This window comes from Acanthochromis polyacanthus, chromosome 18 (genome assembly GCF_021347895.1).
Source record: "Acanthochromis polyacanthus isolate Apoly-LR-REF ecotype Palm Island chromosome 18, KAUST_Apoly_ChrSc, whole genome shotgun sequence".
Taxonomy (NCBI): Eukaryota; Metazoa; Chordata; class Actinopteri; family Pomacentridae; genus Acanthochromis; species Acanthochromis polyacanthus.
Genome location: NC_067130.1, coordinates 5,246,425 through 5,271,635, shown reverse-complemented (window position 1 = coordinate 5,271,635; position 25,211 = coordinate 5,246,425). Strand labels below are relative to the sequence as shown.

At 41.6% G+C, this 25,211-nt stretch overlaps 1 protein-coding gene across 2 annotated transcripts in view; it reads right to left on the bottom strand.

Annotated features, from left to right (window-relative positions):
* Nucleotides 1–25,211, bottom strand: part of LOC110966254 (mediator complex subunit 13L) — a 94,552-nt gene that overhangs the window by 13,379 nt on the left and 55,962 nt on the right. For both annotated transcript variants that reach the window (XM_022215562.2, XM_022215572.2), the window contains exons 3-13: nt 22,612–22,696; nt 17,380–17,463; nt 7,435–7,580; nt 6,075–6,281; nt 5,061–5,225; nt 4,480–4,636; nt 4,272–4,376; nt 2,426–3,082; nt 1,913–2,126; nt 1,017–1,095; nt 767–888 (exon numbers count right to left, since the gene is read on the bottom strand). In XM_022215562.2, the coding sequence (XP_022071254.2) occupies nt 767–888; nt 1,017–1,095; nt 1,913–2,126; nt 2,426–3,082; nt 4,272–4,376; nt 4,480–4,636; nt 5,061–5,225; nt 6,075–6,281; nt 7,435–7,580; nt 17,380–17,463; nt 22,612–22,696 (2,021 nt within the window). The remainder of the gene's footprint in view (nt 1–766; nt 889–1,016; nt 1,096–1,912; nt 2,127–2,425; nt 3,083–4,271; nt 4,377–4,479; nt 4,637–5,060; nt 5,226–6,074; nt 6,282–7,434; nt 7,581–17,379; nt 17,464–22,611; nt 22,697–25,211) is intronic.

Below are 25,211 nucleotides of genomic sequence, written 5' to 3'. Positions count from 1 at the left end.
AACAGTAAAAAGTAAAAAATTATTGAATTTTCAACTTTGCAAAAGTACCTGAAATGATCCAAATCCAAGCTAAAAATTGGAACATTTCATCAATCTCAGTTTAATCAACATGCCTCATTTATTAAAAAGAATTGCCAAAAATAAAAGGTTTGATCTGGCCAGATTCTTTGAAAACAAATATTTTGCATTCCTCAGTGCAATTTAGTGTCAAAACATGTCTGACTTTTTGACTGAACTGCAGGCTGTGTCTACACAAAGCAGAGATTGGGCAAGTATGGAAACAAATTATAATCGTATATAGTAAAATATTTATACTCTACAGATTCATCATTTTATTTTTCCAGTATTGGTAACATCTGTGGGCACTTCAAAAAATGTTCTACATATTGATTTCTCTTTTTTTTTAATGAAACAATGAATCAGGAAATTCAGTTTCATGTTTTTTTTTTCTTTTCTATGACTCATGGCATTTTACCTGTGTCATACTGCACAAAAGACATTTTTTGAGCTCTGTCTACTTTTATCTATGTCTCCATTGTTACAGTAGAAGTGCAGGACTTTATACTGTTGTGAAAAAATGAGTCCACAGTGAGTAAAAACGAGACAGGGGCAAAAATGCAGTAAAATTACCTGCGGTTCAGAGGGTTAACTGAAAAATGGTTAATTTTCTAATGTGCTAATTGTAGTATGTTTGCAGGATTGGCCATGTATCTTACAGTCAACAACACATATGCAGTAATATAATATGTCTATACTGATGCCTTACCCCCAACTCTTCTTCATCTTCATCAAATATGTTGTCTAGATCAGAGATGTTAACCACTAGATCTTTCTCTCTGGTCAGAGAGGGGTTGGCTTTTGCAGCTCCGTCATCTTGACCTGATTCATCTAAAAACAACAAATCAATCAATAACGTCAGACCACTGGCTCAGAAATGCTCATGACTCTGAACCGTGAACTGCACACAGTCTGCTGCATGTGTGTGATGTCAATGCTGACGGCGGTTATGTCCTCACCTGATTTTGGAGCCGAGTTAAAAATGGACATAGCATCTTTTCCATCAGGCAGTGCACCGTTACTGGTGATTTCTTCTCCCTGGTGGATGAATTGGAACAAAAGAGAGAAAATTGTCTGTTCCAGTTTCATTCGATATCAACAAAATGAAAACACAACAGCCTGTCTTTAATGAATATGATCTGCTACATATAGCGTTTGTCCCTAACAAACATATGCAAAATACATAACTGTCATTTTCACTGAAGTTTGTACAAAAATGTCGTGTATTTTAGGCCCTTTTGTCCAAATATGTGTGTACTAATTTGTATTTATTTGTTGCATCAGATTTTTTGGCCACAAGGGGGAAACAGAAACAAATATGAATATGGAAACATGGATATGACTTGCTGATATATTACCTTGAATTTGAAATGTAAATTCGAAAAACCTGCTGATTTACACATCCAGCAGAGTCAGAGCATCGTTATTATTCATTTGATGGTCACATGGTGAATTACAGTACACCATTCACTCTCTATTAGTTCTCCACAACCTCCTCAGGGAAATTTCTGGCTGTTTAGCTGATAAATTCTGCAATATGTTTACCAGCCACTCACTCACTTTGTCTATTTGCTATTTGGTGCAGGACAGGTTGGATACAAAGGGTTTATCAGAGCTTTTTTTTTTTTTTACTTGAAAACAACTGCCTGCTGCTACAACACTGATGACAGCTGTGAAACTAAATCAAACAGCAAAGCTCCCGGCAGAAAAACAATAACACTGAACTAGAAGACAGGAGGGTAGAGGTGAGAAGAACAACATATGATTCTTAGTTAAAATAATAATGTTTTTTATAGCATTTCCCCCAATCTTAACTCATTACTGCTTTGTGTTTTTAAACTGCCTGTTGTCCTACCTTGGCCTTCTTGCTGGGCTCTCTCCCTTGACCCTTTAATCTCTTGGAAGTGGAGAAGGTGTACTCAATGTCTCCCTCCTTAAAGTCGTAGGGATCATCCCCACTCTCACGTAGCGCCTCCACACCCGGCTGCTGGAACAGACCTAAAGTGTGGATGTGGTCTCTCATCCTCTCTTCTGAGATCTTAAATCTCTTGAGAGTCTGTGTGTAGAGTCTGGAGAAGGCAAAGACACAAATGCATCAGTAGTTCATTCTTTTTCTCTTGCTTGCCATTTTTTGTGTCCTCATATTTCCAACAAAAGATGCTTTTATAGGATGTGTCACATACAGTAGCTCAAGTACTGCTTGAAAATAAATCCCTAATTTTTATTGTTTATGTTTTATATCCAGTCTGGCTCAGGAACCTTTGTCCGATATAAAAAAAATCTCTTTATTTGTATTCTACCCTTTGTCCTTGCCTTTGTAAATGCAGCTAACAGTTTGCAAAACACTGTTACTGTGCATCTCTCCTACCTCTTTAGAGGAGCTCCCTCAGTGGTTATCTCGGTCTTTACTTCCTCGAGTTTATCAGCGGGGAGGTCAGGAGGTCTGAAGTCAGTCTTATCAGTCCTGGGAGTCCTGAAGCCTCTCCACCAGCCAGCCCCATTCTCCCTCTGCCTCAGCAGAGCTGTATACACAGCGGTCTCACTGGTAATCATCCCCAGCCCTGAAGCGCCATCTGGACAAACAGGCATGTCCACGGGTCCATCCAGAACCTCCGGATCCTGTACCCGAGGATGTGGGCTGAGAGTGGGTGGAAGTGGAGACATGGGTGAATGGAGGAGGGACTCAGGGGCTTTTCTGCCATTGGAAAGGGTTTTGGAGTACTTGCAGGGTGGCAGAGCAGCCAAAGGCTCCATGGGTGGCTCCAGTGCCACAAGGCCGCCAAGCTGTGGCCCTCCTGGTGAATCCTGTTCCAGAGGCGTCTCCTGTGTGAGTGATAGACGATGATGGAAGGGAATCACAGCTGGCCTCTTGGATTGTTTGTCAGCCTTTTCTGTCTTCTCACTGGTCTTGTGTTTGGGCAGGGAGGGAGGGTACAATGATGGACCAGATGACTGAGTGGGGTTGGCACTAGTCTGGGGGTTTACGGTGGATGTGGTGGTTAGGTTCAGCTTCTGCTGTTTTAACCTGCAACAAATAAAAGATAATCTATTTAAAACTCTTTGAAGAACCTGTTTAAAAGAAAGATATCCTCTGCATTGCTATGAAATCTGGTGTTCAAACATGTTGTTATGACAAGACATTACAACAGCATTAATTATGTTACAGTTGTGAAGTGGAACTCTACAAATGTAAAGAGTCGCAACATTCAGATTTTATTGAAGACCACATGGTCTTCCTGTGCTCACTGGTCACACTGGCTGCAGGCTAAGCAGGACATTCCAGGAACCCTTCTTTCTCGACAGCAATGCTTTCCAGTTCCTCATGGGGGACCCCAAGGCGTTCCCAGTCCAGATTAGATATGCAATCCCTCCAGCAAGTTCTGGGTCTACCCTGGGGTTTCTTCCCACTTGAACAAGCCTGGAAAACCTCCAAAAGAAGACGCCCGGGAGACATCCTAATCAGATGCCCGAACCACCTGAACTGGATCCTTTTAGTGACTTTTCCCCTGAGCTCCCTCCAGAGGTCCAAACTCCTCACTCTATAAGGCTGAGCCCAACCAACCATCTCAGCCACTTCTATTCACAACCTCATCCTTTTCGTTATTACTCAGAACTCCTGACCAGAGGTGATGGTCTTGGTCATGCCACTGATCTTGTTTTAAGGTATTTGTGAGCAGGTGAGGAAGGTGTCTGGTTTGGAATCCTTACAGTCACATTTCTGCCTTTTGGTGAGGTTATGTTGGTTTCATCAAGCGTGACTTTTAGAACACAATGCAGTCAGTAATGACAGTCAGCACCTCCAAATCTTCAACCATAATAAGCTGGGATTAGAGACGCCGCTCCCTTGCGTCAAAAGCAGCCAGCTGAAGAGGTTTTCTGTGTACGACCAACTGGGAGGAGACTAAGCACTCCCGGGAGGAATTACATATCTCATCCGGCCTGGGAACACCTTGGGGTCCCCCAGGATCAGCTGAAGAGCGATGCTACAGAATAAAATCTGTAATGACCTGCTTAGCCTGCTGCTACTCTGGCCCGACCTCAGACAATGAGAAGAAAATGGAAGCATGTATAGTGTTTTGATTTTAATTTTTAAAAGTGTTTTTAAACATTCATGAGCAAAGTCTTTGTCAGAGCATCCATCAACATGAAGCTCAGGTACTTTACACATAAATACACCACTTATACTGAACAGCTTGGGCGCGGCTCGGTTGTACCTGGAGCAGCTGCAGGGCGCTCTCGCTCCCAGATCATTGAAGTCCCACGTGGTAACTCCATTTGGCACTTCCTTCCTGGGCGTCACATCAGTCGGCTGATTCGGTCTGCAGGGAATAAACAGATCCATGAGGGCGCCGCCTCAGCCGCATCACTGCACTTCAATATTAATCACAGCAAACAGAGGAAGCAAACTCCGGTTTAACTTACACATGCTGAGGCTGGTTTAGATAACACTCCCTCCAGGCTTGATGAACCACCTGACAAGTCAGTTTCTTCCCAGAATGCTTTGGGCTGATGCTGGTGATGCCCATGCTGCTGTCTGGTGTGGGAACGCTGGAAACCGAGGTCACAAAGCCGCTGTCCGCTGAAAAGAAGAAGGGTGGAAAAAATGTCAGAAGAACAGTTAGATTTGTAGCTGTTTCTAAACTTTTTACTTCTTCCATCTCCTTCCATCTTAGGAATATTTATGGGTTCATAAGAGATATTTTATGAAGTAAAAGAAACAGATTAAAATTCAGACTTAAGCTTTATATAAACGGATGAGTGTAATCTAACAAAATGCCAAGCAGCACCATCAGTTCTTATGGATTTTGCTATATTTTTGTAATTTTCTTTGTCTTTATATGAATTGAATGCTATTGTATTGGTTGCAGGTATGTTTAGAGAATGAAATGGAGTTCTTTTTATGTCAGCATTTAGCATGCATGCTACATGTTTTCTTTGAATGTTTCAGCATGTTTGAACAATTTAATGTCCTGCACGAAGATGCATATATGTGCATTTGTTACCAGAGCAGGGCTGCTCTGGTGACGTCGGCGGTGTCAGCGGCACACTGCAGTGGTTCGGCTCTTTGTTGAGGCCCTGAGCTGCAGGAACAGGTGGAGGCTGCTCCACTGGTAGGTCCCCTTGGGCGATCAGCACAAAAGCAGCTGGGTAGGTCATCCTTACTCCCCCTAACAACACAAAAAAAAGAGGATTCAGTGTTATGAAACAACAGGATGGCTGCTGCTCACATTTAGCTGCAGCATTTATTGAAACTGCCAAAAACGAGTAATTTCATCATCTTATCCAGCCTTTTATTCATAAATATTTTGCTGAAGAAAGTGATATATGTCTGAAACATTTCTGGTAACTGGCCACAAATATAGCAACGATAAATCATTTGATGTACCTGCTCCTTATCCATTAATGTAATCACACACTTTCTCACTCACTGCTCATATAAAACATAATCAAATCAAAACTCCCTTTACACTCCCTCCTTCAGTATTATTTCAGGCTTTCCTCTTAACATGTGAAAGCCACTGGTATCCAAAGGAGTTTTAATTGTAATCAGGTCAACCCAACGCTGTGGGATCAGACTGATTAGACGAAGCTGTTAGAGTAACTCCCTGGGGTTTTTACCTCAACTTCCCCATCGTTCCTTTCTGCCTGTCCTACTCTCGCCTCTCCTGCCTTCCAGTCATTTTGCCCTTTTCCACTCTCAGATGTGCTGACAGACTGTGAGGATCATTGCAGTCAAAGCACCCCATCTACTAATACCTCAGCTCAGACTGCCTGGGAGTCTACATGGAGACCAGAGGTAATCAATGCGATGTTGATCCCTCACTGTTTGCTTTAGTAGAGCAACATAGCTGCGGTTTAATGTGTTTAGTCACTGCTGTTCTCAGGCTGAAAGGATGAGTCCACAGCATAAAGCAGTAAACTCTGCTACCGGAGCTGACTTTTATTAACCTTGTACGGCACTTTATAGTCAACAAATATGTTCTGCACTCTTTTTTTTTAAATTCCTTTTTCCATACCTACGATGACCTCAACTGCCACGTGACAGTTGCGATCATAGGCTTGGCTTGCTTCTTCATTTTCCTTCTCTCCACTTCCCTCTTTCTGCTGAAGTACCATCGGGTAAAAGTAGCTCCACTCCTCCATGAGCTTCCGTGCTGCCGGGTCACTCATCTTGTAGGCCTGACCCGTGAGTGTGCCGCTCAGGCCGTATGGACTCAGTACCACTGCATAAAGGAATGACAGAAAAGAGTGGATTAAAAGATATGGACGATAAGAAAGCAAAAGCCAACACGTCAAGGAAAACCTTCAAACGTTTTATTAATTCTTCAACAGTTTATTTTTGCACAGCAAACATGCAGTAGCTGGATAGCTCATAGTTCAGATAAAGTTTATACTGTAAAAGCTTCTCTTAAATTTGGCCACCATTAATATAATATTGGCAGTATTTAGCCAATTAATAAGAGATAAGCTTTCATAATGTTAATAAAATCCAGTACTGCTGACTTTTAGTTGTGAAACATAGCTATGTGCAAAGTTGAAGTGCTTATTAATGGCACATGCTACATATGATTTAGACTTGCACTCCGCTACTGTTTGAAGGAAAATATTGTATTTTTTTCCACACAATAAAGTTAGTTTATTTATACAAAAATTATTTGTGGAAGCTATAGAAAGCAGTAAGGTAAGAAATATTGATTTTACATACAAAACACGTTTATGTGCTTAACTGTATGGATCCTTACAAACTTTTGCCACAGCTACACATACATATGTTAAGCAACTAAAAAAAGAGGTATTACTATAGATTAAACAAGAAGAACGGAAAATACTTTAATAATTAACTCAACAATGGCCAACAACAAAAGTAGACCTTTATCTATGTACTGGCACATCAGTAATTAATAAACAAGACAAAAAGTACAACAATAAATCGATTACTATTTTGAGATCAGTCTTATTGACCTGTGCAATAGAGCTTCACTGTTTTTCAAAAAATAGCAAAAACACAAAACTAAGCCACATATTTCTTAATTTTTGATAAAATATGGCCACTATAGTTTATCTAAAGACAGACTAGTAACTTTAATTTCTCTGTAAAGTGGTTTCTAGGAAGTGAAAGTGCAAGAGTTTACTACAGGGCAGAATACTTCCTCCATCACTGCTGATTTGAAAATTCAGTGTCAAGATCACACCCACATTCTAGTAAGAGCTTCATCATGGTCATTCAACAGACTCATTTCTATTGGGCAATAATCAACAGTGCTTCATTCAAGTTGCACTTCATTGACATCATAGGAAGCATACAGTACGTGATTTTTGTTTTGTTCTGTGCACAAAAGCACCAGAAAAAAAAACACAATGGGTTTGTGGTATTACCTTGCACCGGTGTGATGGAGGTCTGTGCGAGGCGGATGTGGTGTTCTGTGATGTGGTACGCAGGTTGGTGCTGGGCGATCTCCACGCTCGTGCACACGTTGCTCTCCCCGTGGAGGAAGAAGGAGAAGGAACATGATAGGTGTTCACTGGGGACAGGAGACAGCAAAGATTTAGATCATGAACCCCCAGCTAGACAGCAACAGTGCAGAAATGTGCTGTTGGTCTGTGTACAGTGAGCTGATCACTGTCTGACTGGCAATACGAGTTTGCATTGTAAAACAGATGCTGCTCTCCCTGTCTGTTTCAATTACATATAAATTCACCTACACAACTTAATTCATTTAGATTGAAATTGAGTTATAATTGCATTTAATGATGCTAAACTTCAGATTAAATAAACCCCTGCATCTGATCTATTGAAGAACAAATGCAAAACATGAGTATGTCTGGCTTTCAGGCCGCAGCATGACAGATGATGAGAGCTTTTCTCCAAACAGCAATTTGGAGAATGCAATCAGAATGTATCTCTGTAAAAGCCTTGCTGAGCTCTACCTTCATTGATCATCTTCATCAGTTCCCACATATGCTCCTTATTGCAGGTATAAATCCTCATTTGCTTATGATTGATTATAATGACTTCATGTTTACATATGCAGCAGCCTCTTTATTACACAGCCTGGGTATAGTCCATCACAGATTGTTCTTTTTTTAATCACAGAGGAGTAATTGTTGGGGCCTTATTGCAATCTATATAGCAGTGGGTGGGCTGGACATCATTAGCCACCTAGACAGCTTCACTGATGTATATTTTTAATCTATAAACCTCCTTAATACTTTGGTTTATATATATCAGACTGACAATAAAGTCAGCAGGTACTGTAATCTCCTTGTGATTACCCTGCTGCCTATGCAATATCTCCTTTGCCCTGAGGGAGCTGGACCTCCATTTGAGGCGTAATGGATCATCAAATTCAATAAAATGGCCAGTTCCATAGTCACTCATGGGCAAAAGTGAACACAGTCGTCAGGGAGCCAGACAATGTGGCTTTAACACAACGGCCCCCAGATGGCGCTAAACGCACCCAAAGAGAGGAGGAGGCCAATTCTTTTCTGCTTCACAAACATTCCTGATGCTCCCAAAGAAAACATACCCTCACAACAGCAGGTGGTTCGAACACAGGTCTGCACAATCACAGGAGGAACGGCAGAGCTAAGGGGCATACATATGCATGCACAAGGCTTCAGCAAACTGGCACACGAGCAAGTGTCGCCTTCACACCTACAGGCACTGTTCCTCTCACACACACACACACACACACAAACAGAGCACTAGTCCATCATCCCCGCAACTCACATCTCTACAACACATGAGTCAAAATGCTGTCAATGTCACTGCCCTCTAACCTTGTCCTCAGTGCATCATTCCACCATATGAAGGGCTATATATAGCTGCATGGGGGAGCTCAGGATAACAGCTGCAAGTCAAGAGTACCAGTGGAGCAAACTGCCATGCGCACGTACACAAACAGCCACAATTAACATTTAGGGATCTTTAACATCTCTATTGAATGCTTTAATTATCTGCTGGATGTGGTTCATTCTAAATAAAGTCATATGCAAACGCGGGGCTTCAGCAAGCAAGTATGCTTTGAATGTCTTTTTTTTTTAAGTGGCTGACTGACAAATTTGTTGACTGATTGATTTTCTACATTTCGTAATGTTTGTATCACTGCATGCTGCAAAACCGATTCCACGTTGGTCATTCTGGTGATAATTTCCACACTGTATGTACATATGAGCTGTGCTGATCAGGACACAAAGACGTGCCTCTCTGAACAGCCTGGGTCAAATAGGAAGGAATCACCGTTCTAAATCATTTCCACTCTCTTTGTATCTTCTCTTACACTCAGACTGTGATCCAGCAGATTTAAGGGCTGGATACTTTTGATGTTTCAGCTCAAATTATAGTGTGTTGATATTAAATCGTTCCTGTTGCTGCTGTCAATCAAGTCCACCTAATATGTAAATACAATTACAAAGCAAAGTCTCTCAAAGGCTACTGATGAAAAGGAGGTCATTTAATATCTTGGGAAGGGGCAGCATTTAGTAAATAATTAATTAACTTACAAAGCAATCAGTCACACTAATGCCTAATATGCAGCAATTTTAATAAAAGCGGTAGAGTAAGTGTGATTAGGCACGCAAATTTAGAGCAATTTCCTGAACTGATAGGTGGCAGCATTATTAATCAATAACTGATAATAATTGAACAGTATTCCATCTGCAAATGCAGCCCCATTTGAAAACAGAAACAGTATTTGCTGGTGATATTGACAGTAAATGCCCCTAGGCTGCAGGAACACTGTAAACTGTGAGACATCATAAATATGTGAGCTCTCACAGGGAGCCATTAACTGCCACAGAAGTCTTTGTCATGGTGGCCCATTGTTGGCTTAAACACCTCAATGCTCTCTGCTTGGCAACATGAAGCTGCCTGTAGTCCAAGTAACCCCCTCCTCGCGTCACGACATGAATTATCTGACACTACTGTGCTCCATCTTCTGCCTTATCTATGACTATATTTTTATTTTGTTAAATATTACCAATGAATTGATAAACTGCTAGTCATTACCATCCCTTGCTGCGATCAAGTGCAGTCACATGGAAGTCAGGGGAAAGCAGACCTACTAAAAGAGCATCAAACTGTAGGCTGACGCAGCTGGCAGATTGATGCTCCCTGTCCTTTTACAAAGGGCATTTTCCTGCACAGTAAGCGGGTGTGAGTGTGTGGACACACTGGGCTCTTTGCATCCTCTGGGGCATTTGTGCAGTTGGCAGGCATGTGTGTATGTGTGTGAAAACAGTCGACGGAGATGTGAGGCAGCTGTGTGTGCTGGGCTGTATGAGTACAGGTATTAATAAATGAAGAGGAGTGATGGCTGAGACTTGCCTAAGGGCTGACAGTACAAGAGAGAGATAGAGAGGAGAAAGAGAGAGAGAGAGAGGAGGAAGAAAGGAAAGACGGCAGGACAAGAAGATGGAGACGAAGAGAATTAAGCACATGCACAAATAAGATTGAAACAAAAAGGGGAAATAGGAGGACGGAGAGGAAATTAGGAGGACACGGAAAGAAAGATACAGTAAAAAATGAGGAGTGAGAGCAAAATGAGTGTGAGAGAAAGAGGAGGAAGTGAATAATTCAGTGCCACGCAGTGCAATTGCTGCACACATATCGATGAGATCAGAGTTTTAATGGGTGGCTACTGAGCATAATTTTATGGTGAAATCAATCAGGTAATGTAGAGCTGGAGAACACACAGACACACCACTTACTGTCTGTGTTCGTCACTTTCATTTGGCTTCACATGTTCAGTATGTGCCTATGCTTATGTGACAGAGTTAACGGCATGAATTTACATGAGTTGAGTGTATCATATGTGTGCAAATGTGAGTTGTGCATGCATAGGGTGACACAACGTGTGAACAAAGACCCACAGTTACAACGCCATGTGAGCGAGCGAGCACGCACGCTGTATGTGCCCTGCATGCATGCTTGAAAGCGACTGACAAAGAGGGAAAAGCAACTGTGTCGGGTTCTTGTGACAACATGTGTCTTTTCACCCCATCACAATGCTACTAACAGCCAGCAGCCAGCCAGCAGGGGAGCTGGTTAATGTCCGACATGCATCATGGACTTGACACACACGCATCTGTGTGTACAATCACATGCACACAAAATAACAACAGTTATCTCAGTTGTTGGGCTGCTCTCATGTCAAACCAAGTGAAAAAAAATAGATAAAGCAAGATTAAAGGAGACAGAGTACAATAAACAGTAAAACAACCTTGTGCAAGACACAAAGGGCTTCTATTTCCTCTCTCAGAGACATCTAAAGCCCATGATGTGATAACTGTGTTTAGATATCATTAACTATAGTCATATGCACTAAGCTGGCACGATAGCATTTTCCTAAAACTCTCCCAAATCTAAGGGATTAATCTTCTTAATCGGCACCTTAAATGTTCTGTGTGCCACCACAGCAGCATTATTATGAGTTATCTTTTCCCTTCTAGCTGCTTAACCCTTGCCACACAATCACATGTCCTGGAAACATAAGAGTGCAGACACTCCTCTGGTGTATGTGGACCGATGTAGAGGATGTCTACACTCTTGTAAGCTCTCGTGAGCAGCATGTATACACATGCTCCACAAGTCTTTCCACTGCACTGGCACATTGTTGAATTATGGAATTAAGTCCCTGCAAACAAATCCAGCCAAACCACCTAACGTACACAATATGCCCGGGCTTATGCAGGTGTGTGCAAACGCTGCCGCTTGTACGCTCGCCGCTATTAAAAGTAACATTAGATGGATGCAGTAAGTTTGATGTATTATTCACTGCCCCCCAGTGGGTGGCTTTAGCCAGTGTTGCTATCACAGTGTTGATGTTCAAACACCACTTATATGGAACCACAATGAAAAGGTGCCGTGCTCAAGGACACAAACCGTGCGTACTTACGCCTGAAGACAGAAAAAAATACCAGTCCCCTGAAAGTGAAATTAGATTTATTGTATTCCTGAAAAGCAGCAGAGAATGACTGTGAATACTTGTCAGTGGACTATTCCCACATAAATGCTGCCAAGTGGAAAAGCCTACATCGCAAACCTCAAGTAGAACATCAATGCTGGCTACCACAGGCTTTCACTTCATATCTGTGGTCCTAATTAAAAAAAAAAGAGAAAAAGGGTCTGGTGGAAGGTTGTTGCTGTGATGTATCACCATCCTCTCTATTGATCTCTGTGTTTTTTCTCTCTTCCTTCTCTATCTTTCTCGCATTCTCTCAGTGGTTTCTCACCTGATAATATGAGAAATAGGGGATAGTGAATCACATGTTCTCGGCTTTTTGTCTCTAGAGAGAACATGCTTCAAAGGCGAAAATGCAAATGACTCTGTAATCCAAATATTTAACAAGCGTTTGTATGATTGAAAGGATGCATCTTTTATCTTAAAAGGTGCAAAAAAATTTGACTGTAACCACGGATATAATTGTAAAAAAGATGTGATGAAATGCAGGGGGTGAACCCTTTTAACTACTGATAGAGAGAAGCACAATTATTGCTAAAGGTGTGTTAGAATTATTTTTTTGACATACATACATTATATTATGAAACCTCTTTACCATTAATTTATCCATCTACTCCTGCTGTCAATCCACAAGTATCCATCTAACAATTGGCTACTCAGCAGAGTATTTTTCTTGTCAGTCACCTTAATAATCTGTCAAAAAATCTGCTGGCCCCTAATTATACCATATCTGAGATCTTACACCTTTTATCCACTGGCAATTTTACATTTTTAACTTTATTTCCAAGATAAATTTGCTCTTTACTACTTAAGTCTGTATTTATGTAAGCCTCACAGGTCTTCAGTGTCTTTTAAATCTGCTAGAATTACGCATTCACATTATTGCAACTGGGATTTGTCGTGTTTTTAAGGACTAAGGGGGAAAGGAAAACACCAGTATGAACAAAATTAGGTCAATTGGAGGTTTTTCTATCTGCTCTTTATTTCTGTTGTTTCTTTTCTGTCTTATATGTATAAGTGAATATGGCTGAATTTAAGATATTTTTAATTCCTTCCTCTCCTGCACATATCAATTCATCATGATTTAGGTTGTGTGTACAAATAAAAACTATTTTGGCATCTGTAAATGTATCGTACAGGTATAATTAGGGATGCAGCCACAGTTTGCAACGGGGGGTGAGGAAAAAGAGGAATGTTTTTCACTTTTTTGTGTGTGTGTTTTATTTCTGGAGAATCTGTGACCTTGTGGTGTGGCCTAACACCAAATGCCTGTTGCCTAGGAGATGGCTAATATCTCAATGTCATTCGTCCCTGAGGAGAGGAAGAGGGAAGAGAAAGAGGAAGAGGAAAAAGAGAGGAGAGGAGAGGAGAGGAAAGGAGAGGCCAGGTGAGGATTTCTGAGATTTTTTTGTTTTTTGAAAAAGCAGGGGGTTTTTTTCAACAGACAATGTGGCTTGTTTCCGTTTGGTGCGCGAGGAAAGCTCTGTTACACTTTAAAATATGAACGATTATTTATGCATGAGTATATGGCCATTAGTGGAATGAAAGCAGGTGTATTAACAAACATACTGTGTGCTGCACTTGGCATGCATAGGATTGACTGAACTAATAAGAGCGACAGACTAATACATCCATTCAGCCGTCTATAGTAATGATTAATTTACGACCCCCCACCTCCTCTGATCCCCACCACGCCGCCACCACCAGAGCCAGAGCGTCCTCCACCCTGCCTCTTCCTCCTCTGTCTCTCTAACACTCTCTCACTCTCTCTCTCTCGCACGCTCCCCTCAGCGTCTGATGCAATGCGTTACCAACCCAGAGTGCTTTCCTCCCCATTCAGACACAAAGAAGAGCAGGAGTGTTGGGTTGAGAAAGAAGGGGTGGTGGGGGTGGATGAGCAGAGGAGGGGTGGTGGTGGTGGTGGTGGGCTGAGGGGTGTGTGGGGGGTGGGAGGTGGTGGCTGGTTTGGGAATCTTCTCCTTGATGTACCAATCCCCACCGTGCCCCGGGGACACGTACGAGATAAACACCAGATAAGCCCCGACAAAGGCGGCGGTGCCAAGGCGCAGGAGTTGGCACGAGTGAGGCGGCATGACACGGACTGTTAGCAGGCAAAAGCGCCCCCTGTTGGGGATAGAAAGGACACGAGGGGCGGAAGAGCAGGAGAGACAAAGGAGGTGGTTACAGCTGAGGCAGGAGGTCATTGTATGCCTAACTGAGCAATGTTTCCCTCGTGGCACGAAAACACTGATGGCCGGGGATCTGCAGGGGGCTCTTAAGGCTCACACTGTCAACTGTGGGGCAACACTGCAGTTGTTGGGAACAAGCAGAGAGTGAGCATGTGGGGGCGGGTGGGAGTGTGGGGGGGGGCAATTTAGGAACTCATGTGTGCTGGAATCAGGCAGTGGAGATGTGTGGAAAGCAAAGCCTGCAACGCTTCACTTACGCATCACGATACACGCAAAAGCAGCAGAGTGCAGGCACAGAATGTACAGACATCCATATAAGATTTGTGTTTGTTTGTGTGTGTGTGTGAGGCTTCTCTCTCTCCCACTCTCTCTCTCCCTGTCTTTCCCTTCAGGATGTTCAATAATTCACAGAAAGAACAACTCGAGATTGGCTCAGCAGGGGGCGTACCAGCTGACAACATGTTCAAACGGAGCTGTCGAAAAGAGGAATTGCATGATGTACAAAAAGTCGCGCGCACACAATCACACACACACATAAAGAACTGCACAACTGCCGGGCATAATTTCCAAAAGAGAAAATCTCAACATGTGTTTATATGTATCCGCATTCAGGGCGCAGCGTCTTCACACCTCCCTGCTTCCCACACAAAAGTTATTTAATCTCTGCTGCTTTTCCAGACTCATTCTTCTTTACCTCTATTCACTCCGCATCTCTCCTGTTTTTCCTCCTGATTTTTAATGAGCCTCTAATCATCTCCGCCTCACTCCCATCTGCTAATGTTGGAAATATTTAGTGACATTCGATTGTTTTTTTTCCCTCCAGTCTCCTCGAATTAAAGTGATAGCCTTTTCAATGTCAAACAGGATAATGTACACAACACAAGCAGACAAGGAAACACAGGTATCACAACCTCTTAAAAAAAAGAAAAGAAAAATCATCCGTGGTAATTAAAAGTGGGGTCACCTTGTGTGTCTAGTACAATGTGACAAGTTTGGCGTGCATGTGCGGAATATAAAGTGTTTGTGAGACACGCGCTCCATAGCCATGTCTACACTTACATTTACATAAGCTAATGGACAACCCATTAGAGGTTTTTGTTTGTGCAGGCAGTTGACAAATTAAATACAGAAACGACAGAAAGTGTCTTAATGTGCCAATGTGAGGTGCCAGAACAGCTCCTGTGCTCATTATGTTATGTTTTCTTCAAGATTCTGTTGGACGGATGAGCTGCTTTCTGCTAGAGGATATTACCTCATTTGCTACTTTGATGATGTTGGTGGAGAATGCGGGCAGATGAACAGTGACATAGATTATTGGTAGCGAAAGAGGCCGACAACTGATGTACATTTGGAATAAAAATTTAAAACAACACAAACTCCAATACAAGACTTCTCTGAAATGTCTTTGTTTATTTATGTAGTACATATCTTCTTTAAAAGAGATTGCAACATTCATCTGTCAGCGTTCATGTTACTCACGATGTACACAAGCAGTTATCCAATGCTTTTTATTTATTTATATTATTTCCTACTTTATAGATTAATACAGAAGATTAACACTTCTTTGTTTACAACTAAATTCCCTATGTATTCTTTCATAGTTTTCATGTCTTCAGTATTAATCTACAATGTAGAAACTAGTTATACAATAACCACTGAATGAGGTGTGTCAAAATTTTTGACATTTATTGTTAAAAAAACAGCAATTCCGCACCTTATTCTGAATACCGACCATTTTTGCACCTTTTTGGAAATACTAACATTTTTGACACCTTATATCTATTTATTCAGTGCTATGCTTTTTTTTGGGGGGGGGTTTAACTGCCTAGGGACTGTGAATGTAAATTAGCATTGCTATAATCCCGCATATTCACATCTATTGCTGTCTAAATAGGTGTTCATTTATGTGCACTGTCCCTGTCAAAAAAAAATGCATTTTTTTTTTTACCAGCAGGACATGCACAATCTATCTAGCTCTATTGCTTAAAATCACAGAGTGACTACAGAAAGAAACAGGTGGATGTATCATAGCCAAAACAGAACACTTTAAAATGTATTTAATTTATTGGGAATCTGTAAAAACCCTACGACACTAATAATCATAAAGATACTGAATATCGCATCAAATAATCAGCTGACCCCTGACTCTGTCATCTGTATTTATTATTATTCTATTCATCACCTGTATCTGCAGTATATTTTACCACGAGAGTAGATTCAACATACAAAGATGTCACAATCACATCAGGTTGCCTCACCCAGATAGCGTTTCCCAGATATATGCAGAACAAGCGACACACACCGTCTCTCGAGATGTGTCACGCCGTTTGCCTCACTGAGGGACTTCCACCTTCTCTGAACAGCCAAACTTAAGTTTGCTACAGCACATCGTAGCACACTGCACTTGTGTCAGCAACTTTCTAGAGCGAGAGCTTCCTGTGCGTCTCCTAATTTGCAGCGCATTTGAATGACAATGCAATTTGCAGGTTTCGAGTTAAAACAACCACAGAGTAAATACAAGTAAATGGGTGGTTTTTGTGTTTCTAAGTGATACATAAGAGATTTTTTTTTTTTTAAAGTGAGCCTTTTGACAGCTTAGCGCTTCGGTAAAAGCCACTTTTAAGCTTTCGAGCACCGCTATGCGAGACTTGTAAGGAATGCTGCATCCTCACCAGCAGGGAAAAAGCTGAAGTGGGCTGACTGTGAGAACTATAATGGCTGAAGCAACAAGTTGAACTGTCATCACACCCACCCCTCTTTTTACTCAGTTTCAGTCTCTCTGTCTGACTCCCACACTGCCTACACAGTTACACAGCGTGACACCCGCACACACACACACACCAACAACAATCCTCCCCCTCACCCAGGGAGAGAGAGAGAGAGAGAGGGAGCTGTGAGAGCTCAGTCATGCTCTCACCTCTCACCACCATTCACCGCTCTGGTTTTTAATAGTCTCACACCATGGACCAGCTGCTGGAACATCAAGGAGAGAAGACTCAACAAATGCTGAATCACATGAAAGCCATTCACGCTGCTGAGCCGTGTCACACTCGAACATGCACACGCATGGACACACAATTCTCATACATGAATGAGGCATAAAACATGCTAAAGAAGTCCTTTTGCAGCCTGTGAACGCGGCATGTGTGCGTGTTCGCGTCTCTACTCACCTGTTGCCCAAAGACTTTCCCTCCAGTTCGTGCGGCTTGAAGAACCATTTCCCGATCCGCACAAAGCCTTTATCCATCAGACATCTGCAGCATTGAAAAGAAGAAGGAAGAAAAGTCAGCAGGAGAGAAAGAGAGTCGTTCACGACACAACAGACATCTTCGAATGATCGGCTAAAAGCAACACCTGAGCGATGTTCTGCATTCCTGAAAAGAATCAAACAGCAATTAGTATTCTCGTGACGATCAAAGAGGTTTTGATTCATCTCACTGATGATTTTACAGACTGGAGCTTGTGCTGCAAACTGTTAATGACAGCTTCCATATTACCAATTTATGGCCTTGTTATGAATTTAACAGCTTTTATGAGAAGAAACAATTCAATGCATCTTCATATTTAGTTGGAAAAATTGATTCTGTCTCTGAAAAAATAATTTCTATCATGAGCAAAAATTGACATGAGACCTTGAAAATAAAATATTTTGCGTTGACTTTGGCTCTTTGCCTGCTAGACAGTTTTATGGTTTTATTTACTGCTATTAACCCCTCCAACAGAAAGGCATATTAGCTTTAACAAATTTCTAAAATTATTCAGAGCCTGAAATTGCAAAAACAGAAAACATCAAATTTTCAACCTTCCACAGCCCTCGACTTGGAATCCGTGACGTATGATTCCACCTGGAAAAAATGCCAAATCTGAGCTTAGTATTGTGATATTTCATCAAAATTACTATATTCAACTTGTCTCATTTACATATCTCACCAAAAATAAATGGTTGGCTCTAACCAGATTCTGTAAAAAAAGTAAAAAATAATAAAAATTGTTCCCTCCTCAGTGCAACTGTGAAACCACTTGTGACTCATCTGCAACCAACAGTCACATGGTGAAAATTCGGGGAATATTCACTGAAGTGTGTTCGTCTGCGGGCTGTGTTTACACTGAGCAGATATGAGACAAGTGGAAACAAAACAGGAAAAAAAAATGTAAACAGTCACATTTTTCCCATATTGGTAACACCTGTAGGCACATGTTGATTCCAGATTTTGTCAATTTTGGAAAATAAATAATCTAAAAAAAATGCAACTTTGATTTTTTTTTTTAAACAATTTATGGCATTATAATTTTGTTATTCTGCTCAGAAGACATTTTTTAGGTCTTTCTACTTCTAGCCCGGGCTGTGCTCTTTCCATAGAGGTACAGGTTTTTAGATTGCAGTGAAAAATGAACTCACAGAGGAAAAAATGTGACAGAAGCCAAGAAGCCGCTTAAGGCTGAGAGGGTTAAAATGCAGCAGCAGAGAGAGTCGCTCAGCTGGATGTGAAATACAACGTGAATGTAAGGCGAGATATACAGAGTTTATGACAAGTGCACAGGAAAAGTAAAGGTAATCTCCTGCTAATCTGCTTCCCCTAAAGTGGCTTGCACTTTCTACACATAGCTTTCCAAAAACTTTTCCTTTCATCACATCAAAATGTGATCATATCAAAGTTCATTTCAGTGATCATGCTCCTTGTTTGGCTATCCCGCCATCTGTGCGCCTCCCCACCTCATTTCAGACTCCTTTCACAGACAAAACAGAGCTCGCTCAGAAGTTTGACTCGTCTCTGTGTGCAGGTGCCAGTGAATTCCCCGCTGAATCCTCTGACCGGGGTCGAGGTATTACAGAATGATTTCATGGAGTCCTCCTCGCTCAGCCTGGCTCAGCTTTCCAAAGCTTCCAGTCCACGGCTCTTCCATCTTTGGTGCATTCTTACCGACGCATTTTCTTATCGGGACACGGCTGCTCATTGCATACAAGCAGTCTCTCTTAATTTTATAATAACATTAACCCTCCTGTTGTCTTCATTTACGGGCTCCAAAAAATATTGTCTCCTTGTCTGAAAAAAAATCCAAAAATTCAGCAAAAAAAATTCTACAAAACTCTAAAAATTTCCAATACCTTCAGGAAGAAAATTCCAATAATAAATTTCCCTCAGAAGTTATAATTTAAAAAAAAAAATCCCCCAAATTTGACAAGGAAATTCTTGGAAATATTTTCCAAAAAATGAGTAAAAATCTTCCCAAAGAATCCTAAAAATATCTAAAGTGATTACATATCAGTAAAACTTGTAATGTTTTCTTTAAGAACATTCACAAAAAATCAACCAAAATCCAGCGAAATTCGCTGGATTTTGGTTGATTTTTTTGTGAATGTTCTTAAAGAAACATTTGTTTAACTGTACTTTTTTCCGCCAAAAAATATTTAAAAATTTCCCAAAAATGCTGAAAATGTGGACATTAGAAGTTTCACTGTGAAAAAAATCTCTATTTCTACCGACATTTTCAAACTCTAGAATGGGTCAATTCGACCCGCAGGACAACACGAGGGTTAACAAGAAACAAAAACATTATTGGGTTGGTCACATTTTAGCCGATAGCCAGTACCTCCAATAAGCTCAGCATTATTAGGAGGCCAATTTGGACAATTTGGCATATCTTATCAGTGCTATCTCCAGCAGGGCTACTTCACTGGAGACCTTACAAGAACGTCTGTGAGGGAGTGAACAGTGTGCCATACCTGTGGAGCAATCACTGTGGGTAAATGCTGAAGCTAACGCTGAAAAGCCTCCAAATCCAGATCCTTTGATAGTTGCTAACCACTGGCTCAGAAAACACTCTTGTTGATATTAAAGTCAAACAGGATATAACTAACTTCAGCCTTGAAGTGCAGCTGGATAATGTAAAAATGTGTATGCACATCTATGCACAGAAAATATACAGGAGTAAACATGCAGTATGGATGCAATGTGGTATCATGACATGCTGCAAACACAACGCTGGCATGCTATCATCATGTACTGTGCTATCAGCATACGGCTGTCTATTAACACATCCGGCAGAAAGAAAGCAACATGTGGAGTTCTCTTCTCCTTTTAGCTCTGTCTTGGTTTCCACCAGCTCCTCGGGGAAATATCCATCTGTTTAGCTGCCTCACTGTTCATCAGCAGGTCATCAACTTTGTCTCTAGTCTATAGTGGTTGTAAGCTCTTTTTAATGAAAACAGCTGCACACATCTGGAAATGACGCTGATGGGAGCACACTTTGCGCCGCACAACCAAAAACAAGAATTAAAAGACACGGAGAGTAATAACATTCTCTGTGAGTTTGCTACTATCCGCTCACATTTTACGCCATCTGACTAATTGCTGGTATTGATTAACAGATGAAAGCAGCTTTGAAGAGAAGCACATTTGTGAGCACGTCTTCTCCAATGACAGGTGCATCTAAATATCACTGAGGTGTATTTCTCTCATCCCACCTCATCTCGGCAGGAAAAAAAAGTCACATTATTCTCACAGATATTGCAATATGAGTCACGATTTCTCTCACACTCATTTCTTTTCTTCTTTTCTGCTGAAAGAAAAAAAACACAAAAATGATGCTGTAATTTAGGCCTGAACCAAACAAGCATGCTCCCTTATGTCGGGAGAATATGATTTGTTGACTGGGGCATCGCTGCAGCAGCACAAAGCCTCATTTGTAATGATACTTTGTGACACACTTTGACTTTATCAGAAAAATTGCAGCTCCTGTGATTTGGATATTGGCCTTACTACATTTTCAAATGAACATTTTGACTAATTATTCGACCTAACTGCAGTAAACCCTTAACATCTATCCTTTTACACACTCTTTGCCATTACTTGGTATTACTTTGCCAGTTTGCCTCTTGTTCGTCTAAGATGATGATATGGTGAAAATATCTAATTACAATTTTTTGACAGATATTATGATTTTATTTGCAACGTGTTTTTTTAAAGTCCTGCTTCAGTTCAAATGTGATGGAGCATGACCACGTGAAATACTATCAAAACATGTGAAACTACGCTACAGAACAGTGTCATCTTTGGGTCAAATGCACTGTCAAACATATATCTTGAACTCTAACCTAGACATTTTATTAATAGCATTGTTTTAAATTCCAATTCTAATATGAAATGGAATCAATATTTAGCACTGCTTAGAGGACATTGATAATTTGACTAATACCGCGTGTACAATTTTGTAATTCTTCCCGTTCCAAGTCAACATATAAGAACCACAAATCACTTTATTCTTTTGTGTGTTTATCTCGGAGCAGACTGCGACTACAAGCATAATTTATATCCACGAAGAAATGAGAATAAAATCAAATCCATCCATTTTGTATTAAATCAACAGTACATCTATAAATGTAGCAACAGATGTGTCCCTTTATTAACGCAACAAACATCTGTATTGTCTGATTAGCCGATTTCTTTGAGGCTCTTCTTGCGTTGATGTTTCGACACCAAGTATTGCTCATCGTCGTTTCAGTTTATGACGCTATTATGTATATTAAGGACAAATTGAACTCCTCATAAATGCTTTATTTGTCAGCGATTCCTGTGCTAATTGTGAATAATAACAACAATAATAAAAAAGTTATTTGAATATCGCCCGCCTGTGACAGAGGTCAGCTTTATCGGCGCGACATGAAAGAGAAAGTGGAAGCGATCCCTCTAGTGTTGAAATAGTGATCTATAAAAGGAGTTAGCTTCAAGGTAATAGGAAGGTTAATTCAACCTGCCCCCTATGATGATCACTGATGCTTAACTTAATAGAGAGCAAATATGTGGTGCTTCATTTAACAGATGGCTCTGACTCAGAAAGGAGAGCTTTGGGTACTTGAGCAAGTGATTCAGCGCTCAGATTATAATTTCATTAAGGTGAGGCTCGTGAAAGAAAAACCAGAGCTGTCTGTCAGTGCAACTTCCACGTTTGCCGATTGTTAGAATGAAACTCAAAAGTCTTGTTCATTCAGAAATCACATCCATTGGTATAGTTTTGTGTCATGTAGGCAACAATTGTAATGAAATCTGTATTTATGAGCACCATGTAGCTATAAAAACATGCAGTAAATAATTTATAAGACAAGAGAAAAGGCGTTTAAGTGTTAATAATGGGCAGCATTTCTCAACAATCACAGCTTCTCCTTTGAATGTATGATATATATTTTTAATTTGTGTTATTTTTATATTGTAACTGCATGCCCAAAAGGTGTTCTAGTTGGCAAAATGCACACTTATTGCTATATACTGCTTAATAATGCAAATTATGAACCTCTATTTCTTCTATTTTGTGCATCTATGCCTGCTTTGGAACATGTTTTTCTATTTTATATTTGCGATTGCAGCTCTCACTGTGAAGTTGTTCTATAATGACGGTAGTTTTACCTTTCCAGCAGGTTGTGTATGGCCTTGAACAGGAGGGTCCTGCACTCGTAGGACAGCCCACACTCCCAAAGTCCCTCCTCAGCCACTGAAGGAAGAAGAGAAAACACATTTGTCAAGTTTATGTCATTAGATTACATCACATTACCGCTATTCTCAATAAGTAATCATATTTTCTATGACGGTAAAACATCTGCACACACCACCTCGGTTATAATAAACAACACATGGTTCAGCGTGAAGTACATGTGTTTACAGAAGGGTCTGTCAAAACACGTTGCATGTGCTGATGAGAGAATTTACACATCATATCAGGGATCGAGATGATGTCTGCGCATGTGTGCGTGTGTGTGCAGAGGCTGCTTGGCCGTACAGCTGTCACATTGGCTGCAGCGACAGTCCAGTCAAACCCCATGCAGTTGTCAGTCCCTGTTAGCCGGAGAGCGCGAGCGTGCCTGTATCTACGCAGGCTGACACACATGCTTGCGTGCTCAGGTTTTCACATGCACGCAGAGTTTTTTGCTCGCCTCTCCTTTGAAACGCCAGCGTCTGAAGACAAATGTGTTGAAATCAACTTTGCCCACGCCTCTGACATGTCAGCAGCCGATTTGCAAATGTGTCAAATATGTTGTGAACAATTCTGCTGCCTCCTGATTTCTTTAACCCCCCCGCTGCCACCACCACACCTCCTCCTCTTCCCCCCCCCCCCAAAAAAAAAAAAGTCTGGCACCAACCCCCATTACCTTCCTCCCAAAAAGAAGACGCACACTGACAAACGCACACACAGCGGCCAGTTAACAGTGTTTCTCTTTGTTCTTTGCCATATACCTGCAGGGCTGCTGGAAGAACTGGAGGATTGTGGGTGGGTGTTGTGTTTGCTTATAGGGTGGTGGCAAACAAACCAAGCATCACAGAAATACACAAGAAAAAAAAAAGAAAAAGGAATGAGAGACAGAGGCAGATCGCCTGGGGGATGGGTGGCAGAAACCCCAGTAGAGGTTTCCTCTTTCCTCCTCTTTCTCGTTTTTTTTTAATCTCCTCCCTGATTTTTTTCCTTTTTTTTTTGGTTGTGTATGCCGTTCTCCTCCTCTGTTGCTTTGTTGATATTTCCCTCCTGTTTCCCCCCCTCCCTCTTCTTCTTCTTCTTCTCCTTCTTCATACCACAGTGAATGAAATTTCCTTACTCGCCAGAATTACCCTGTAACCATGGAAACGCTGGCGGTGAGAACATGGCGCCCTGGCATTCAATTTCAACACTGGTCCCTCCCGCCCCTCACCCTCCTCCTTCTCCTCCTTCCCTCTGTTCACTTGCTTCCAACACCCCCCCACCTACACCACCTCCTCCTCTCTCCCCCCTCCCCACCCGTTTCCCCCCTCCCACCCACCCCTCATTTACTCCTGCTTCAGGGCTCAGACAGGAAGCTCGCTCTAGCCAGCTCTTCTACAGAGGAGAGAGATAGAGCGAGCACCATGAGCAGAATGCCAAGTCTCCAGAAAATCCAGCTCATTAGCTCTCACTGTCTCTATTTCTCCTTCTCTCTCTCCTGCTCTCTCTCCTGCTCTTAAAATCCACCCCCCACCCGCCTCCCCAACTTTTTTTTTCCCCTTCCCCAACTCTGCCAATCCTCTACAACCCATCTTCATTTGCTCTCCTCATGACCGACTCCACGGCAATGCTCCTGACCCCTATTACTCCAAAACTATGCCACACTGACTCCTCAGCCTTGCATCCTTTCCAGCACCTCCACCCCCGAAAAAGTCGACAAAACTGAACCACACGCACACAAACACACACCCCGGGGTGACTAAAAGGAAACGTTTCCTCATCTGCTCCCCTAATTCCTGCATGAGATTTCGTGGCGGCTAAATGAGAATGTGCAGCGTGTATAACAAATCCCAGCAGCGGCGCGGCGGCTTATACGTAGGTGCCCGAAAACACGCAATCCACATTAGACGCTCATGTTTGTAGTGTAGTTGTCAAAGAGCCAGCTCACTGCACCATATCAACACAAGGTGTGACAAATCACTGCAGCAAGAAAACAAGGTCAGGCATCGGCGCAGCATGTGCAAACAACTCCACGCAATCATTATAAATACAGAAAATGGAGTGTGAAATAAAACAATGATCTGATACATTGGAGCCGCGATATCCAAAAGGGACGTGAGAAGCATGTACGAGGGAGAAAACACCATGAAACTGTCATTTCACCAACCAGCCAGCCACCATGTTTGGAGTTTTTACTGCCTGTTAATCAAAGGAGGAACACAGATGGCCCAAGGGAGAAGTGCGCTGTAGACACTAAATGCACAGCTAAGTGCAATAGGGCTTTACAGCATCATGATCCATCATTCATCACAGCCTGAGCTACAGGGAACTGCATCATGCCTGAAAGACTTTAAAGGGACTGGATGTAATCAACCTCGGCCTCAATTAGATTAAACCGAAGGCTCATCATTTTTGGTTTTACTGAGTTACACTGATAAATAGTCGTTTTTTTTCTTTGTCTTTCTTTTTTTTTTTTTTTTTTTTTTTTTAAAGAAGCAGATCCATTTAAAAGCTATTTCCAGACAGATTTTAAGCCTCACGCTGACCCAAAAGTCAT